The 22214-nt window shown below is 30.0% G+C and overlaps 1 protein-coding gene across 1 annotated transcript in view; it reads right to left on the reverse strand.

Moving 5' to 3' along the window:
* The window catches only part of LOC118198847 (nucleolar pre-ribosomal-associated protein 1), a 172668-nt gene that overhangs the window by 27580 nt on the left and 122874 nt on the right, over positions 1-22214 (reverse strand). Inside the window, exons 23-28 of the mRNA XM_085815882.1 lie at positions 21687-21850; positions 13599-13709; positions 4183-4246; positions 1522-1684; positions 930-1035; positions 555-827 (exon numbers count right to left, since the gene is read on the reverse strand). Of these exons, the coding sequence (XP_085672008.1) occupies positions 555-827; positions 930-1035; positions 1522-1684; positions 4183-4246; positions 13599-13709; positions 21687-21850 (881 nt within the window). The remainder of the gene's footprint in view (positions 1-554; positions 828-929; positions 1036-1521; positions 1685-4182; positions 4247-13598; positions 13710-21686; positions 21851-22214) is intronic.

A 22214-nucleotide genomic window follows, 5' to 3' on the forward strand; every position in this document is an offset into this window, starting at 1 on the left:
ACACTCAGTTGAGCACGATGTCCATTGGAGAACTGGAGAAGGACGTTTCTGAATACGTATATGCTCTCACTCACAAAGCAGAAGTTATCTAATTCGCAAGGTTTTGTTTTAGATATAATCTAGAGAAAATTCATTTGCTTCGGACGTCCAAAATAACTTTTTTTGTTCATATAACAAAGTATTAAGCCAAGTTCCATAAAAATCGTGAGGAATTTTAAGAATAAGAAAAAGTCGGGAGAAATATATTGTAAATCGGGTTGGCGGGAGAGCGGTCGAAAATCCGGAGTCTCCCGCCTAAATCGGGAGAGTTGGCAAGTCTGAGAAAGGTTTTGGAAGTTTCATATAAGAAGTACTAACTACTAAATAACCATCACACACATACAGACAGATATCATCATAAAAAATGTGTTGTGAGGATATTAATTCATGCTCTCTGAAAATTCCACCAAAAATTTTTGGACTGATACTATGAATACAAATGAAAGAGAAAAAACATTTAAATATAATAATGTTCATTTCTATACTACAGATATATGTAATTAAAATTAACATACCTGGTTTTGTAAATATATCTATTACTTTTGCAAGAAATAATGATACAATGGCAGGAATTCTGGGATTGGGACGAGATATGGAATTACGGACACAATCAAAAAGACTCAGCCATATACTTTTCTCACTGTAAAAGGAACCTTCCAGATGTTGGTAAAATTGACTGATACAATAATATCCTAATGCTCTAGTGTTCGGATCAAGACTGCTTAAAGATGTGAAAAGCAGCATTAATGACTTGGATAATATAAAGCTTTGACAATGAATATAGGCTCCTAATGTAAAATAAATAAAGAAAGAAAAACATCAAACAGTTTCCAATCTTTGAATAAATTAAACAAAATTTACAGAGCAGTTATCTATAGCATCAAACTTACCTGGAGAAAGCAAAGTAGCAAACAAAGGTAGGAGGAACCTCAAATCATAAACAGTGTCTGCTGTAACATTTTCCTCAAGTAAATGATTCATGTTTTGCTGACAAGGCTGCAAGATTGTATGTGGTTTTCATCAAAAGCACACACACAAAAAAGTTTTTTAAGACTCATTATCATGTATAAAATTAATAAAAAATAAAATAAAGTATGATATATTCAAGAAGCATTAAGACAGAAAATAAAATACACATTTAATACATCTATACTATTTACAACATAACATAATAATGAACAATGTTTTATTTTAATAATAAAGTTATTTTTACATAAAACTTTTCAGTACATAATTTTTATGCCTGTGTCATACAATTTAAAAAAGTGTAGTTACAACAAAATTTTTACAAATATTTTACTTTTTTGTTAGCATCCTAAAGTGCATATTATATATATATATAAACAGAGATAAAACTGAAACAGTGAATGAAAACATAATGACTTGAGGTGAGTTACAAGAGTTCATATATTGAATAAAATAGCATTATAGAGAGGAGTGGGAAATTTCATAATGTGCATGCAATCAAGTTTTCTTTCTCACCTGCAGCTGTAACTCAAGGGGATAATTCAGAATAGTGTTTTCAATCATATCTGATGACAGCAGACTGAGAACATCTTGAAGTTTTGGTTGCTTCCATAGATACATACTTGTAGTATTCATCACCGAATAATGAATAACAGCTGGCTTGCCCCATAAGAAAGGACTGAAATATAAATGCTCACTTAATATGAACAAATCTATTAGATCAAATAACTAATATGAGTTTTCAATTGGCATATCAGAAATCATATAACATTTTTACTAAAAAAAAGGGGGGAAACCAGCAAAATAATTAGTAATTTTCAAACAAAATTCTCAGCTACTTATTTTAATAGAAATAATTAAATTTAAAAAAAAAAAGAAAGAAAGAAAGAAAGAAATACTGAATATTAGATTATACATTAGAAAATGAATTATAAATGATTACGAAAAATCTGAAGAATAATGTTCTAAATTTAAAATACAGTAGTCTTTAATTTCAGTTATACAGTTTTAAATGGCAATCATATTACTAAAATTTTAATGTCTTTTTTGTTTCAAGTTAGTTACCTTCTTGTTTTGTTAGAAACATACATTAAAGAAAAATTTCCTCTTATACTGCAATACACACATTCTTAGATGCACAACATTTACAGAAAGAATATTAAATATGTCTTTGTTTAACAGCTTGATTAGTTAAGTTTCACGTTTAATAGATTAAAATTATTGCAAAATAAAACTGACTTTTGCAACGATCTATTTTCAGTTTATGATAGTCTGAATGATCTATATTCAATTTATGATAGTCTGTAAGATTATCAACAGTCATATTTTTGGTATTCTAATCCATAATTGTATTTCATATCATCAGAAGTTTTACTAAAGATAAAAAAGAAAAAATATTCTTTAGGTTTTTCTAAAATACAGTTGCTCATAATTTAGGGCAGTTAATCTAGTAAAGACCAAAAGGAGTCATTGAAAGGGCCAATAGAAGTATTTCAGTAAATGCAAAATGTATTCAATACTATGCAAAGTAAAACTGATATTGTATAAATAAAAATAATATAATTAACCTCAAACAAACTTAATAAATAAGCTATAGTAAAATTTCCAAAGCAATAGAAAAAATAATTCCTTCTCTCCCCTTAAAAATATGTAATTTGAAATGTTAGTACGATGGGCTTCCATCTTTGTTAACAATGCATTTCACAAGCTGTCACATCCTTGAAGCATATAAATTTTGTACACTGTTTTGGGTTATAATTTCCCCTGCTCAATGCACTTGTTGAAAAGCTTTGCTATTGCATAAGAATGTTATGCTTGAGCCTACAGATGTGCTATGATATCTGCAGCCATATGATAAAATTTGCCTCATATCAGCTTAAAAAATGCAGATAGTTACATACCTTTGAGCATTCACATACATGAGTATGGCTTTCGTTTATTCAAACATTCCAGTATTTTAAACCAGCATTTTTTTTAGATGGCTGAGACATTTACAAGCAAGCATGGAAGATATACCTCATATACATTCTTGTGAGATATTTATAAAAGTAATATGCATACTCATGCTGAGATAAGATACCACTAACACAAACTAAGAAGGAAATGGCTATAAATTCTAAAATCACATAAATGTACTGATCACTTGATCTACTTTCATCAACATATAATAAAAGAGAGTGCTTAACATAGCTGATGGCTTTCTGGACAGTCATTTCCTTTGTTCAAGATGTGTGTCTTTCAATATATTGTGCTGAGTTGTCTCATTTGCCACACTGAAGTAATATATGTTCATGTCAACCATTGGAACTAAAGCAAATGAGAGATTTGTTGAAGATGAATTAACATAATTCTGCACTTCAGATTAAATGGCAATACATCATTTCAAAAGTAAATGATAATGGTAAGCAGACAACACACGTGCACCCTATTTTTCCCAAACTGACGGGAAGTTGTTGCTGGTGGATGGATTGTATAACTAAGCTTTCTCTAAGCCAATAGACTGGCTGCAGATACAGTTAGAACTAGTTGAATGAAATAATTCTTATGTTCAATAGTCATCATCTGCACTTCAGACTGAGTGTAAGCATTTTCACCCCACACTTTCTGAATACTTTTTTGGACTGCTGATGTTTTTTTGCAAAAATATGCTCCTTTAAGAACCTACTTTAGTATGCTGATTATCTGCCTTTACATGAAGTTCATAGCTATTTCTTGCAATGATTTTTTCCACCCCAACTTACAGAACATATTTTCAAAGATTTAGTTCAGCAAAAACTCAGTTTGTAACTGTGATTTGTACAGCACATCTGCATGAAACTTCTGGCAGCCATATGATAAATTTGCCTCACACCAGCTTCAGAAAATGCAGACTGCTACATATCTTTGATGATTTGCATACTTAAGCGTAACATTTATTCAAATCTTCCAATATTTTAAAGAAGCAGTTTTTTACATGGCAATTTTAGTTTAACTCAGTGTACATTATGGATGCAAATAAGTTTGATATATGAAGAAGAAATGTCTGAAAAGTTTACTTCATCATTGGTACAAAAAATTATTTTTATCATCATATTATGGACTCCAAAGATACTAAACATAAATATAATAAGTTTAGAATATAGATAATAAATATTATACATATGATACCAACAAAAGAGAAAGTCCATTTATAAATACCTGAATTTACTCATATCAACATCACTATCAGCGTACAATTTAATCAAATACAGCAATTTTTGATCTAGAATAATAATAATAAAAAAATTGCAGCAATTAAAAAATATAAATTATATTAAAAGCATTTGAAATTTTGCTGCAGACAAAAATTTCAAGTTAATAAAGATATTTTAAGCAGAACGTAACCCTTTGATGTAATATTTTAGAAACAGTGGATAGAATACTATCCACACTTTCTAAAATAACAACTATTCAAATTTAACAACTGTTGGACAACTATTCAAATACACACTTTATGCATGCCTCTTAACACTGTGATGCTTGTGAATAGTATATTGATTTCAATGAGAATTTTATATTCCCCCTGGAAATACATCAAAAGGAATAAGTTCAGCAACTGAATTAATCAATTTTCCTCTTCACAGTGCTATTTTTTATTTTTAAAATATAGTAAAAACTCTTTAACATGGATAAATTTTGAATTACTTATGTATTTCATAACAAAACCAAATAATGTTAAAAATATGCATCAGAAACAAAATATTAACTTCATGATTCATAAGACATTTTTAAAATTTTGGGAAAAAATTTGAAATCAGTTAAAACACCAGAAAGATTAACAAAGCAGATAAGTTACATAAAATGAAATGGAAATATACATAAGATGCCATATAGCTATTGAATTAATTTAACCCTTAGCATTCCTTTGGCTCCTACGGAGCCGTCCATCATTTGTAACTCCGTAGACTCCGCTGCGTAGCTGAATGTTTTTAGCATGATTAGGCTTAAGATGTTACGGCATTGTTGGCATTGGCAATTGTTATCTGTAGTTAAAATGTGCTCAGTATCGATACTGTTACGATTGAAACATTATTTGACCCATTTTATGGTTAGCAGCATAGAGAAAAATAATTATTGTGATATAATTATAGAATATAGAGTTGAGTGATAGTGAAGATGTATTTAATTTTTCATTGTTAGAAGATATTGTGGAAGACAATAATGATTATAATTCTGACACTTCAAGTAGTGGTTTCGAAATTATACTAAAGAGACAACGAATGGTAGTTATTGAAAGTGAAAGCGAAGAGTCGCCGGAAGACTTAGATGAATGATGCGATGTCACGGAAGAATTAGATATTTCGGATAGAATACATTTTAGTGTATTGCCAAAGGTCATTGGACCGCAAATTCCTACAAATATTGTACAGCCAACACAATATTTCAAATTTTTTTTTCACAAACGAACGAACTGGTAAATGAAATTATAAAAGAAACAAACAACTACCCAGAAAATGTTCTAAGGAATAAAGAAATATCTAGTAATTCTATTTGGAAAACACGGCCTGTGGTGGAAGAGGATGAGTTTTGGGCTTTAGTTGGAGTTATTATTAATAAGGGTATGTTACTCCTGGCGAATATGCATGATTATTGGTCAGTTAAGGAGAATAGTCACATCCCTTTCTGTGAAGTTCCTTCCCCTAGCAGAAGACTTTTCCGAAACTTTTTCTCCATGAGGCTGAAAGACAATTAAGGGAAGTGACGTAGCTAACTGGAAAAACCAGTCGAGTCAGACTGGTGGGGTGAAGAGGAGACTTGAGTACTTTTGGAGTGGACCGGCAAGCATGTGGTTTGAAAGGAGATAACTAAAACATGTTTTTGTAGTTTGAAAGAAGATAACTAAAACATTTCTTATGGATAACAGAGATTTTGTTTTGTGGAATATTGTGTACCGTTATGTGAAATAAATTAGTGGATAAAATTTCAAAGCTGATGAAGATTATTTTCCTGTTATGGTGAGTGTACGAAATGAACCCGCTTTGTGTCTGAACGGGCGTGAGGTGTGACACTTTCTTTGGTAAAATATTTACAAGAAAGAGATTTATGCAGATATTCTGGATGCTGCATTTAAAAACACTGGATCCCGCGAAAATGTGCCAGAGTTGCTGGTATGCAGTGGTACAAAAACGTGCGGAGCGCTAAGGGTTAAAAGTTAAAAAACTTAAATGGAAGTAATAGCAATGAGTGCTGAAAACCAAATTAACAAAAGTACATTTTTAAAATCCTTAGAACCACAAAGGAAAGTTGTAGATTTGAACAATAAAAAATGTAAAATTAAGAACATTCTAAATGAAGATGAAACAGAAAAACACCATGGAAAATGTATAATGTGGAAATGCAGATTATCAAGAAAATTAAAATAACATAATGATAATAACCTAGAAAATCAAAATGAATACCTGGACATAGGACAAAGTACTTCAAAAAATAGCTACAAAATTCAAGCAACATTTAAAATATTTGGAACATTGTGACAGTTTATGTCACTGGTTTGGGTTTCTGAAGCAAATACAAACATGTGCACCAGAATAACAATTCATTACACCTCCCCCCCTCCCTGGAAAAAAAAAAACCCAAAACTTAACTATTAGATAGTTTTACTAAATAGAAAAGCAAAACATTTGCAGAGGCACATTTCTTTAACACTAAAACAGTTATATAACAATTCATTGATCAATTCAACTGGGGGGGAAGATACTATATTTTTTTAACTTATATCAAAAGAAATATTTGATAGATAAGGTAAGCAAAGAACTACAAATAGGACACATGATGGATGGAATGCAGTTGTTCTCATCAATGTCAAGAATGAAATTTTGACTAAGAAAAATCAGAAGCAACACTACTTTTTTAGGGGGAGGAGTCGCAAAAGTAGACGATTTATTGAATAGGGCATGGGAAGGCTATTACATCTAAAAGCTAGCATATAAAAGCTATCTACCTAGAGGGATACTTTTGTAAAGGATTTTCAAACAGAAAGAATTTAGTTAATTTTTATGTCATATCCATTTAAGAACCATATGCTGAAAATTACCCCAGTCACTGTGGGCTTTCTGTTACAGTCAAAAGTCGTTAATTCAGACACCCATAATCCGGAATGATCTATAATCCAGACCTCAAAGCTACAAACTTTCTGCGCATGCGTCGCGTTCACGCATGCGCACAGGCATTTACGAGAGCGCGTAAGACCCTTACGACTGCAAATATGTTTGTGCGCATGCGCGTTTAATGTGTAACAGAGTTATACGCTAAGCTAAAGTTATCTAATTCAGTTAATGTTGCAGATTGCATTGTTCCTTAATCTTCGAATTGGATCCGGCTTATTATTTTTTGCAGACTGTTAGAGCAATTTTATAAAAGTAAGCTAGAACTTTCGATTATGTCAAATAGAATTTCCGATATATATTTACTACAAAGTGAAAGTATGTTTTGAAATCCGAAATCTGTTTATCAATTTCACGCTGCTCTGCGGCAGAGGGGGGGGGGCAGAAACGTCATTATTAGATTATGATAGATTAGAAAGATTATGTCAAATAGAATTTCCGATATATATTTACTAATATGTAATTTGTATCTACAAAGTGAAAGTATGTTTTGAAATCCGAAATCTGTTTATCAATTTCACCCTGGGGATTGGAAGTTGATCTGTCAGCACTATTCTTATCTTCAGGCAGATGTTTTTATTTTATTTGGTTTATAATTCCGTACTAAGTGTAGATGTACTCTGTCATGAAGAAAGTGACCCAGAGGTTATTGAAAACGAAAACATTTCGATTGACAAATTAGTCGGTATTCTCAACACAGCAATTATAGGACTTGAACAGCAGTTTAGTTTGTAACTAAACAAGAAATTATGTCTGTTTAATAGAATTAAAGAGAAAGTATTATCACATGAAACGAAGCAACTTACATTGAAGAAAATGTTTAATAAAGTAAACAAATAAATATTAAGCTTTTTGTAAATTTTGATACCCTTTAGATCATAATTGTTCTTTATTTCATAAATTACGGTTTCATATTTTTATTTTGTAATTTTTGCATGCCATCTTACCAGATTTAAACTGATGATCTATAATCCGGAAAAATCAATAATCCGGAATCGCCGAAGTCCCAACGAGTCCGGATTAACGACTTTTGACTGTATAAAGAAGCCAATGGTTTCACAACAAATAAACACTAAACAAACAAGTTCCAGGAATTTAGATGTAAAATGAAAAATGAATCTGCTACCGAATTAGTTACAAAGATACTCAAAAATTACTTTTCTAAGACAATAGCATACACAATTCCTTGCTGATAGTTAAGAAAAAAGGCAAATTATCTAAAAAATATCTTTCTTTCCTTTAGAATTATCATATGATGTAATTTTAATTTAAATTACCTATGCCAGTGTTGTAAACTTAAATATCATAAAGATATCCAAACGAAAACTTAGCAAGCATTTTAAAATTAAAACAAAAACAAACAGTGCTTCTAATTAATATTTTAATAATCTCAGTAACTAATTATGACGACTAGTACATAGCTTAACTTAAGAATGTGAAATAAAGGAATAAATGAACTTAGTGTTTCACAGCAAGAAGCACTAAATTTCAACAATCTTGCAGTTGAGTTCAAATTAAAAAAAATCTGGTTCAAATTTGCCAAGAAATTGCTAAAAGATAATTACAAAAATTATACAAATATGATCCTTAATTGTCAATTTGTGGAAACAAATAAAGAAGATATTATTATTTGATACAAAACACACAATAGTTTTATATGTGAAGTCGACCAGTTCATTACTTAAATTAAACATTAGAATATGATACAAAAATGTAACTGCTTTCGGATTATTTTTGTTTAATTTCAGTCTGCCTAATCTGGACCTCAAAGCTACAAACTTTCTGCGCAGCGTTTACGCATGCGCATAATACCTTTACCCTTGCGCGTTTAATGTATAACAGAAGGTATAAGCTAAGCTAAAATTATCTAATTATCTATTTCAGTTAATGTTGCAGATAGCATTGTTCCTTAATCTTCGAAATGGATCCGGCTTATTATTTTTTGCAGACTGTTAGAGCAATTTTATAAAAGTAAGCTTGAACTTTCGATTATGTCAAAAAGAATTTTCGATTCTGGAGCTGCCAAAGGGTCTACAAAGCAAAAGCATGTTTCGATGTCCAGCAAACAAAAGTGGAATTGCTGCAAAAAATGGATAAAGGCATATCCTTTGTTTCTCTAACCACTCCGAAATCTGTTTATCAATTTGAACTGGAAGTTGATCTGTCAGCACTATCCTTATCTTCAGGGCAGATGTTTTTATTTTATTTGGCTTATAATTCTTTACTAAATGTAGTATTTCATCTCGATGTACTCAGTCTTTGATATGATTTAAATCAAATTCCTTGTCATTATAAATATCACAAATACACATCAAATAGTTTTTTGGTTGCAATTTTCTAATTTCGACTATGCATAATGTATGCTTTACGCATGAGCATTGAAAGAAATGTTTAACAAATTAAACAAATAAATATTAAGCCTTTTTTTTTTTTTTTTTTTTTTTTTTTTTTGGAAATTTTGATACCCTTTAGATCATAATTGCTCTTTATTTCATAAATTACAGTTTCATATTTTTAATTTTATAATTTCTGCATGCCATCTTACCAGATTTAAAATGATCATCTATAATCCGGAAAAACCGATAATCCGAATCGTCGAAGTCCCGACGAGTCCAGATTAAAGAGTTTTAACTGTAGTTATTCTTAAAACAAAAAATTTATCGCAAATCACGTTTTGATTTTACCATATTTTTAATTCTATTACTCATTTGTATTATGTATTGGGAAGAATGATAGGATTAATAATTAGGCCCAGAGAAAAAGATAACCTCTTCAAAAATTTTCTACTCGTCGTATTATACAAATGAAAATGCGTGTCATTTATGTACTAAATAAAACACATTACTTTAGAATGCAGTTTAATAAACTACTAATTTTATTTATTTTATATTTAACTACTTCATTTTCTATTCTGATCAATAAATTTTTCTGAGTGACATTAACATGAATGCTTTCCCACAACACTGACTTAAATTGCTACAAAATCTATTTGAGATGTATCTGAATTTCAAAAATGATTCATTACTTCATAACTGAAAGGAACTTGAATGCAGTGAATTTATATGATAGAAAAGTATATTAAATTTTTTAATAGCATTCAATTTTTACATTTTTCTTTTTTCCTACTAGAACCTTAATATTGGTACTTAGCTTTCTATTCATTGATATTATACTTTTTTCAGATTAAAAATAAAATAATCTTTACCGCATTAAGACCTTCAATATAGTCCCCCTCCCACTAGAGATATTTACAGAAAGAAAACTGTGTCATGAAATATTGTGGAATGATAAAAGATCATTTAAAGAGAAAATCCCAGGACATAAATCAATTATTTTCAGATAAACTATATCATTTCTTAGACTCTTGAACGATTTTATTCATTAAAAATTTCTTTACCACATTAAAATTTTATAATGATAATTTATAAATCATATACTGAAAAAAGATAAATTATCTGAAAGCAGATTTTTCTAAATTCATATACACACAGAAAACTTGCAAAACATTTTTTTTTTTTTTTTTTCAGTTTCTTTTATTAATAATCCTTTAAGCAATTATAACTTCAAACAAAAAAAAAAAAAAAAAAAAAAAAATACAACTAAACATTAGTTGCGTTATGCATGCATAGACTTGACGTACAAGTTCAAATGATTGGTGCCACATGAGCTGACTTAAGCAGATAAAGATACACATTGTTAGAGCCTGCATTAATTAGCTCAAATATCAACACAAGGAAAAAATTCTGGACTGGATCATCACTTGTGATGGAAAGTGGATTTACTTGAACAATACAGGGCGAAAAGAGGGTTTGTCTGTGCCTGGTGAACCTGTCAGCAGCATCACAGAGTGCAGTTTGACTAAGAAAAAGATCATGCTTTGTACCTGGTGGGATTGCTGTGGTATTATTGATAAAGAGTATCTGGAAAAAGGTAAAACCTTCAACATTAAGGTGTACAGCACGATGCTAGTCCATGATGATGCTGCTAACAGGAAAAGTGTCGAACTGAGCTCTGCCACAAAAAGGAAATGCTCCATCAAGATAATGCTGGACCACATGTGTCTGCATTCACCAGCTGTCTCTATAGAATATGATCTTTTGTCACATCCTCCACATAGCCCCTACATCGCTTCTTTGGACTTCTACCTTTTTTCTCACCTGCAGCTACATCTTCCTAGTGCTATCTTCCATTCTGCACAGGACGTCTGAAACAAGGTTGATCTACTTCTGGACTCGTGACCATCAAGTTTCCGTTTCCAAAGTTACCAAAAGCTACCAAAACAGTAGCAGAAAATCATAGATTTGTGTGGTGATTACTTCAGCTCTGGCACTAAAGGTACTGCTTTCACGTTTCCCCCCCTAACTTTGTTAAGAAAGTTTTTTGGCAGAAAACTTTTGTTATGACCAAGATAGAATTAAGTGAATCTATTGAACATAGCATGAATTAGAATGCTGCAGTTCTTCAGCTCTGGCATCTTTCACAGCTTGAAATCTAAGTACCTACTTCCCCCCCTGCCTCACACCCCATAGCATTCCACTGCATGTTGCGGAGTTGGATATCTGTAGTTATATGTGCATTTAAAGGTCGTATTCACATCCTCAAAACTTTTCAGAAGAAAAAACTCCTTAGAACAATTTTTCTGCTTTTAGCAATCTTTTCTTGTACTGGTACTGGTCATTGTGAAAATCTAGATTTTATCTTTTTACTTATTCTTTGGTTTTACTAGTACACAGTTTTATTGTATTACTAGCAAGTATATGCTATCTCAAAGATATTATTTGATATTCATTTCTCTCTGTCATGTCAAATTGTTAGAGAAGTAAATTAAATGAAGAAAACAGAATAATTAATGTACAATGAGAGTTATATTTTTTCTTTAAAGTGTTTATAATGCAAAACAGTTTTAACTACTTTGAAAAAAAGTGAGTGCAAATAAACACAATTTGACTCATAAAGATCACAAATATTTGATTTTAGAAGGTTATTCTTAACAAGCTGCAATTAAAAACCTGAAAAATGAAAGGTATCATCAACAGGCATCTTTTAGTGCTTTGTAATGAAAAATATTACTACAGTTGATGTTACTTATAAAATACCACATATACTTGAAAAAAGATGTAAATCATTAAGTGGCATAGAATTATTTAAAGAATGTATTGTTGGAGCAGTAGGTATGTTAGATTCCAAAAAAGTTGATAAATACAAATAATTGCTTCTTTCAAGAAGAACTATAACAGATTAATAGAACAAATTAGCTCAATGTAACAGAGCAACTTCAAAAAATTATACAAAATGAAGATGTTTGTTTTTGAATTGCTTTAGATGAAAGCTCTGATAACACTGTCTCAGCACAAGTTTTAAATTTATTCATTCTGTAACTAAAGGTTTTCAGAGTTACAAAGAACTTCTTAAGCTGGATACACTAACAAGAAGAACTTGTGGAGTTGACATTTAAAAAAACTTTAGAGAAGTATACCATCGATTATAATTAGATGGTAGTCTAGTCAGTGTTTACACCGATGGCCCACCTTCCATGACAGATAAAGAAGGATTCATTGCTTTATTAAAAATGAACACTTAGTAAATATATTTAAAGCTCCTACAAAACTATAAATGGAGTTATTTAAAATGGGAGATGGTAATATCTTCAAATCTCTTTTCTGACACTAAAACAGATCTCACAGAAATCTGGTAAATATCCATGCCTAAGACAGCATGCACGTAGTTTGCCTTCCTGCTTTGGAAGTACTCACTGCTGCAAGTCAACATTTTCTCTCATCACAAAAATTAAAGCTAATTTAAGACCACAAATTACATATGCTCATTTAGACATTAAATTAAAGCTGCACATTATGAAGCAAGCTTCATAGTTATTCATTCATTCATTCAAATATTCAATTACTTTCAAACAAAAAATTAATGCAAGAATTTCACTAAATTGAATTTTCCATCAGATTTTAAAATCATTTCATGCATTTTTGCTCTGTTAATTTTTTAATAACATAATATTATTATTTTCCATCTGTATTTCTTCATAATATAATAAATTTATTTAAAAATATTATTTTTATTTGAAGTAGTATTTAAATATATGTAGTTGAATTAAAAATTAATGTTATAAAAAGTTATTAGCCTTATGTGAACACAAAATTTTTATATTGTGACTTTTTATGTTAAATAATAATAAATTACTTTTTTTTGTATTATTTCTATATAGTGCAATAAACTTAAAACTTCACAGCAACTGTAATAGTTTCACAAAAAATTGCATTTATAGGTTTATCGGCTTATGTGGCTTCCCATATTACAGCCTAATATAAATGTGACCTCTAATGATGAAAAGGTCCCCCCATTTCTGGTACAACACATTTGGAGCTGAGTTGAGACACAATTTTTCAACATAATGATAACTAGGGTTTGACTTCCATTTTTAATTAAAAAGGATTAAAATTATTAAATCTAATTTCATACCTATAGAACTCATTGTAGCACCATAAGAACCAAGAAAGAGACCCAAATGATTATCCTTACATACACTTTTGTCCAATATCACTAAAGTTATGAGAAAATCAATCACACAACCTGTAAAAATAAATTAACCAATCAACATTATAATAGATAAATTAACAAAGGTATTGAAATTTACATTTCACATACAAGACTGATGATTAAAAAAAATTAACTTATCTGCTTTTGACCAATATAATACACATAAGATGACTGAGACTAATCTTTTAATTCAGAGTCTATGACACTATGGACCTTATATATATGTCTTTCCCTTTTTTAAACGCAAGTTCTTTATACTGAATTACACATTTCATAGTATTTTACAAATAATTCAAAAACAGAAAAAAAGAGCTTTATGACATTACTGCCCCAGAAGCATTTTCACTTTCTTGTCTGAACAGAACCTCTTGCCTTGTAAATGCCTTTTTATGAATAAGATGGCCCAGAAATCACATTTCATAATGCCTAGGCTCCATGCAGCATATTCTAGAGTTGATAGATCAATTTCGGACAATGTTGCAAATTTCACAACAGTAACATACAATTGAGAATTAAGAGTAAAATCATAGTTTTTTGATTTGATCCAGTTTTTTCCTCCTCATGGCTCCCCGCATCTCATTTTAAAAATATTTACATAACAGTCATTGTTAACTGATTACCCAAGAGTGTGCAACATTGACATTGATAAACACAATGGATGACCAACTGGAACAGAATTTTATATAATCTTTACAAAATCCAGTACATGGATACCATATCTAATACTGGAAATGAGAAATAGTCTCAAAACCTTTCAATCAGCTTTTGCACTATTGAGAAAACTATTAAAATCTTCCATTACTGCCATTTTATTTATTATTATTGTATATTTTTGTTAAAATTTTAGACATCTTTTCATCAAAATTTAAGGCAATATTAATATCATGATGCTTTAAGTTTTAAAGATGAATAAGCATCCTGAAAATCTGTTACACTGATTAACTAATTTTCTGTCAATGAGACTCAGTTTCTTTCAAAGCACAATTCATATGAAAGATATATCATTATAACCCTTCTGGTTTCTAATTTCATAGCATTTCGTTCATTCTAATTTCTCAATGAGGCTAATTTTATAGCAGTTACCTTTCTTATCATCATTACTCAATTATAATGATACTTAGCGCTCACTTATAAAATAATGCATTATTATAGACTGTGTCTGTATAATTCCTTACCTGGCCTTTACTTTTGTAACTGTTGGTCACAGATATATACTTCCAAATACACAAAGATCCACATTTTAGCATTTTTTTTAAATTAAAAAAACATTCCATTTCATAGAAATTACAAAAAAGAAATTACTTTTACATGTTCTTCCCATTAATATACTCATATTTAGGAAAATTTTGTACTCGTTATAAAAAACAAAACAAAAAAAGTTTGATTCAAATATAACATGAGATATCTAATATTACAAATCGGTGATCATTTCAGTAGCCATACACATATTGAAGAGCAAAATGTTTGCATATATGCACAACTAAAAATAAAACACCAGTTTATAAAATGATTTCTGATGTTAACAGATTAAGAGTATTCTATTACAGTATTTCTATACAGATTACTGTGAAATTAGCAATATATCTTTTTTTCAAAATGGAGATCTTATATACAGAATATTTTGGAATTTGTATTCTACAAAACAATCACAGACTTCAGAACTGGCACATAGCCAAATCGTAATATCAATAGCATTAATTAAAAATGAAAAATATTTCTACTTGGATGATTTTTTACCTTTATCAAATTATATTCTAAAGCAATAGAACTTTGTAAAAATATTAATAAGTAGGCTTATCAGATGACATTATTTGACTGGGGCTGTCTAATTTTGATTGTTCCATGCACCCAGGCCAGTTTGTCATTTTATCCCAATTATATGGTAAAATTTAAAAGGGCCAAGATGTAAAAACAGTTCAGATATACAAGATGTAAAAACAGTACAGCTTTGGGTAAAATTGCAATTAAAATATTCACTCTGTTACATTAACTGTTGCTGATTCAAAATCACCGTCCATGTGGTTAATGGTTAGTGACACAAACTGCCACATCAAAGAACACAGACTTGAATTCCAGAGAAGCCATATATGTTTGTAAGTGTATTGTGTTTGTGAGGCAAAGGCACACTCTAAGTATATGGCAAGCTCAAATCTTCTAGAGTGTCTGATGCATGGAGGTAGGAAAGGGAGGAGGGGCCATTCCGCGACAGTTCCATAGAAATCGAAAAAGGGACACTCACGCATGAAAGAAACATTCATAGTGTAATGGATAATAGCAATTTGTATAGTTTACTGACATTTACGCAAAAATCACATCTTGGTTATTTTTCGATAACTAACAACAGCGATTTTGATTATGAATTTGTTTTATAGAATTCTAAGCTGTTGCACTACAAAAATATAGATTTTAAGAAAATTGCTAAAAGAGATCTGCCAAAATTTATTTTCTAGAAGATTTGAAAAGTTTGAAACTTGATGGCTAAATGTAAATATAAAATTATGTATGTTAAAATATTTGTAATTAGGCACATAGGTCAGATTAAGATTTTATTAAATAGAGTAACGCATGCAAGGGCTATCTACCTAAAGAGAGAGATGCCATCGTGGAGGAATTTTGAAGAAAAACTGACCTTTGAGTGGGTATTAAAAATAATACTTATAATTTTCATTCAAATTATATTCATATATATTTTTTATGTAAAACTTTCAGGTGTATGCTAAATTAGTGTAAATTACTTTACACGAAAAATATAGTGAATGCACAGAAATTAAAGATTTGCACATGCCGGAAATGATAAATAGGAAATATGTATGGGTATTTATGCATGTGCTTGTAAAAAGCATGTATCTGCCTTTGACAAAATACTTAAATATTCATTAAATTATTTATAAATGTATTTGAAATGAAGAATTTATTCACTTATAAACAACTGTGAAAGTACTGTGAAGAAATCTAATGATTAAATGTATCTAATTTATAATGATTATAAATGTTATCTAAATATATAATAACCTTAATATTGAATTGTAAACATAAATTGAAATCTTGTTGACAAATACGTTATAAAACTATTTAAGCAAGAATTGTTCGTATTGGAAAGCAATCTGTTAAAAGGTATTGTAAAGCAAATGCTATGAGATGCGCACTTAAGAACGTAATAAAGAGTTTTGGAATATGTATTGTTAAAATGAAGGGTAAAAAAAAAAATCTGATAAATATAATTAAAAGAATTATTCCCTTTACATTTTATAATAACTCAGTTACAAGTTTTAAATAATACTTAAAAAAAAAAAAACTTATTTTATTCCCTTTCAGAAATGTTCAGAGAAAGTCAAATACTATTTAATACCTATTTAATTATTAGGAATTAGCGAAATACTTATTTAAAGTATTTCGCTAATTCCTAATAATTCTCTAATTTAAAATGAACCGAATAGAGCACTAATTATAAATTGACTTACATTTTCGATTTAAAAGAAGCCAAAAAATCATGTCATATTTAAGAAAGTATTTTAGGAAGAAGCTCTATAAATAGAAAAGAAATAATGCATAATTTTAATATTAATAATACAATAAACTTTGATCTTAATTTTTGTACCTTAACCGAATAAAATCGAATTACCTTAATTTTTTTTTCTAATGTAATTAACGAAAACTTGTGAAAATATTTCATTCAAATTAAACCATTCTGAGAAAACTGTCCTGTGAAAAGTATAGCATTTAATTCCATTCAGAATGAAATGTTGTTTAAAAATATGTTGTTTTCACATACTTGTGTTGTAGAAAAAGAATACAAGTGTTGAAATAAGAAAAGAATACAAGTGTTGTAGAAAAAGAAAATATATACATTTATATGTATATTTGTGGTGTAATTACAAAATATTTACACCTGAACGCATCAAATCCCATAGAACTCAAAGGTAAATGACCCAATGTTTTGGTCACCACGTAGGGATCGCCGGTGCTTCAGAACAGGGTACGGAGAAACTTGTTTAGGGCGACTCCATCTTACTTCCTACCTCCATGGTCTGATGGTAAGGCAAGAGGGGTGAGAGACCCTCAGATCGGATCCCCTGGAACCATTTCCTTTGGAATTCCATCTAGGGTGGAAGCTCAGCACTTAGCAATGCTCTGCACTTTGTAACATGGCTATTCAGATGCTCAGGAGTCAGCTTTGTTTCAACCTGTACCAGCCAATCTAAATATTTTGCATCAAGATCTAAGTACTTTAATGTTGTCTAAATGATTTTCCCAAAATTATAGCATGTGGCATAATGAATTTAGATGTTTTATTTTTTCATATAGATATTTTTCTGCAGATAATTCATAATAGCATATAGCCTATGAAATTCAGATATTTTTATTTCTTTATTTATATATTTTGTTTCAATTAGAGTTCACAACACTGGAACTTACACTGGCCATGTCAGTGTTCTGCATGTCCTGTATAGCTTGAGTTCAAATTGCAAGCTGGCATTTGCAATTATTTTGTATCACACATTAAATTATACAAAAGGGTTATCCATTTAAAAAAAAAATTGTTTGTATTTGTACTAACAAAGTGAGATGTGAACTGTGCTTTCCAGAATTACGAGTACTCCATAGTGGGCATTTGGACATCTACAAATCCCTTGAAATGTACAAAATAGAAGCAAGCCTAGTAGCAGCCGAAAGGACATCCTCAAATATAATATATTTTAAAGGTACTGATTTAAGTGACAAATAATTTTTTATAACAGCTAAAGGAACAACTTTTGGATTCCCTGTTGCTGTTCACAATATCTTTAAGTCAGTCAGCTAACTGTTCATCTAAATTGATTTTGAAGTTCTTTGAAACAAAATTTAGACTAGCCAAAACAAAATGTGAAGTTAATGTATCTGTAGTTAGTGTAACTGAATCTTGTTTCAGCAACTTTGCAAAGATTTAAATACAAGAAATTCTGTTATGGTATCAATATATTCTTTTAAAAAGAAACAAAAAAAGCTTGTCAATTATTGTACAGCATTTTGTATCAATAACTTTTAGTAAATTTTAGACTATTAGTATGTAAACTTTTAGACATTCTATCAGTTCCTCATGAAATTGCAAAAATACAGACAAACTGTTTAATATTGGTTGTAAAAACTCATAATACAGAACATAATTATTAGATTTTGTGAGAATAAATGTAATACTAATTTTTGGAGTGTTAATTATACAGCAGAAAACAGTATTTACAATAGAAGAGTAAACTAGGAAGAAGTATTGTTGCCACTGGTTGCAATGGTCACATCATACACAACTGCTTTCAAACTGCAGCTAAAGTTCTACCTATTGGAACAGAAGCTTTAGTGGTCAAAGTTTATAAATATTTCCACACTTATGTGGTTTGAGTGAATTTGTAGGTGCAGAGTATAAAAAGGTTCTTTAATATAGCAATGCTCGTTTTCTCTCACTACTCCCAGCTATTAACAGAATACTTGAAATCTATGAAGGCCTGAAATCTTATTTTATTTCATAAGAACACTGCCCAGTGATGATAAAATAGTGCTTTGATAATCATTGTGATGAAATATATTTGTAGTCTGTGCAAGGGCAACATAATTAACAAAGATATCTTGATTGATATATTATGGAAAGTACAAAAGGGAGAGGAACTTATATCGTCAGTGAAACTGGAAAATTAAAAACAAACCTTGAGGAAAGACATAACAGTAAATTTTAAGCTTCAAAAACTAAAATCCTTTTATAATATTAGAAAATAACGGAACAATTAATATCAATTCACTCCTGAAGCCTGAAAGCAGTTTATGACACTTGTCTTATATAGAGCTGTGAGAAAACAGCTTCAGTGGAGCAGAATTTTTTTTGTTTGGTTGAACAAGAGTTAATTAAGATAGTCTGAAAGTTGAGCCTCAGGTGAAAAAGTTAATGAGACTGTCATAAGTAATACAATAAACTCGGATCAACTACTTGATAAAGTAGTGATAGCAAAATCTTTTTGGTCAGCTAATTATACAATATGGAAAAATAAAAGTTTTGGAACGGAGGGAAAAAAAAAAAAACTGAATTGAACTTTTCAATTATTCCAAAGGGAAAAAACATCCCACTGCCCAATATTTTTCAAATAACAAATTACGTTTCCAGCATGCCAGGCAATCTGGTACAAGAGTATTCTCAATAATGAATATCATTATGTATGTGTATTGTATGTGTTATCTAGTCTTAGGTATTATCTAGTATGTTTTTATTTCCTGTTGCAAGTATTTTCTCAAAATTGTCTTGATTTGAACAAAAAATATCATGGTAAGCATATTAATAACATACTTTTAGACTTATTAAAGGAAAACCTATTAAATTACTACTAGGAATTTTTAGGCATACCAAATATAACAAAATTATAAAATGAATTAACCTTTTGAGGCCGGGGCTTTGGTAGCAGTAAAAGCTACCACAGGACGGGGAATCTTGAACTGAATGCTTTCCCCCTTTAAATCACCTCCTATTTGCAACAAAGATTCTTGTGTGTAGTTTAATGGATTCTCAGAGGGGGTGCATCTATGTCGCAAAAGGAAGATCTTTGAAAGAGATAGGTGGTTAAAACCCTAGGGACGTCAAATTTGACATTTCACCCTACTTTTAAGCCTGGAAAATGGGGGGGAAAGACATGGCCACTATAATGGCCATCCTGTCTTCAAAAGGTTAAAAGGAATGTAAGCTACAGTCTTAAATTATTCTAATTTATGTATTAACCAATTCCTTAATGCAAAATAAATACAATTCTAAAAACTGCAAAATTTGAAATTAAATATATCAGTCAGTTTTTCCTCTATGGGAGGCTGTTTTATTTTTTATAGCCAGTACAAAATGTTCTTAAATACAAGTATAGGTATCAGAGGAATGTGAAAAAAATTAGATTTCATATTTTATATAAATTATTTTTAAATTTAAAAATATGCAAATATGAATCTTTGTGTCATTTAAGACATTTCTGTAACTAGTAGTATAGGTTTATAACCAATGGTTGCAAAAATAAAGACTGGGCAAGAACTTTTATGGAACTCATCGTACATATTGATACACATTGTTTTGGGAATAAAAAGTAATGCATTAGTTTATATTTAGTATATATTCATTATTATTTATATTTATTATTCAGTAGTGCATTAATTATATATTAAGGCAAGACGCTTCAGATCTGAACTTTATACTCTTCAATACATTTAATCCTTTCTGTATAGATTTGAATACGTTCAATGAAAAGAGAAAGATGATTTTTTTTTTTTTTTCTGTGAAATTTTTTTTGAAAAAAGTGATTTAATATTTAAATTCATCTTCAGATTATTTTTAGAACATAGGAAACAGTATATATCTATATATGCAAAATTTTTGACCACATAGGTCTTTTATCGTTTGTTCTTTCTACTTTACTTTAAATTATATATATATGTGATGTTGTAGTTTTGTGGAAAATGAAATCAATTCACTTTTCAGGCATGGCAAAAAAAAAAAAAAAACTGCTATGAAGATCCGTTGAACTGAAAATCACAACAGGCTTGATTTTCAAAAAATAATTTCTAATTTGAACAGGAACAATTATTCAGATAATATATTTTTGTTTAAATGGTTCAACTTTAGGGGTGCTAAACACGCCCCACAATTTCTATATATATGACGAGAAAGAGATGTGATTTCTTCTCGGCAAAGCAAGCAGCAAAAGAGCAGTGCAGTAGTGTTTATAAGCTCGGAAAGTCTTTGCTTTAATCCTGAGTAACAACTGGGAAAAAGATCTCGCATTGCATTTACTGCTGGGAAAGCATGATGCAGCGTGGTGCAATATTCAGCCTTGAAGAAGAGATGCATGCAATTAAAATTATGAATTTAAAGGCCTGTGGATTGTTCCATTTAAGTTTAATTTGGCAATAATTTTTTCTTCATAGTTTAATGTTTTACATACATATATCAAGAGAGAGAAACAATTAACAAATAAATCAAACTTGCAGCAACAGTAACAAATAGGAGAATCAAACCTTTTAAACTTGTATCTTTAGCTTCCTCAGATAACATGATCTGAAAAAAGTTCGAATGTCCAGTAACTAAATTGTATATAGTTTGGACAGGCAAACCACTAACATCTGATTTTTGACACAGAATATCCAATATTTTAATGATTTCTCCGCCAGTTTCTTCATACCTTAAAAAAAAAAAAAATAATAATAATAAAATTTTTCAAAAATGCAACATAGGAGCACAAATTATACTTTTTTCACATATACATTAATCTCAATGTATAACAAAATAAAATGTAAACCCAATAAATAACATGTAACAAATATTGGTTAACATCCCACTTTCAGACACTTTTGTTGATAGCTTTATTTCAGGGCCTTTTTGAGTATTTCAATGCAACATAAAATGCCTCTTTCTTGAAAGAATGATATAACATCTTCCTCACACAATGGCATACTTGCCAACGTATGTCACTCAAAATTAAGATTCCTGTTTTAAGAAATCAAGAGAATTTACTCAACGATAAAATGATTTTTTAAATGATAAAA

The sequence above is a fragment of the Stegodyphus dumicola genome, chromosome 4 (assembly GCF_044657685.1).
Source record: "Stegodyphus dumicola isolate Sdum_Otavi_A_Nest chromosome 4, ASM4465768v1".
In the NCBI taxonomy this organism is placed as follows: domain Eukaryota; kingdom Metazoa; phylum Arthropoda; class Arachnida; order Araneae; family Eresidae; genus Stegodyphus; species Stegodyphus dumicola.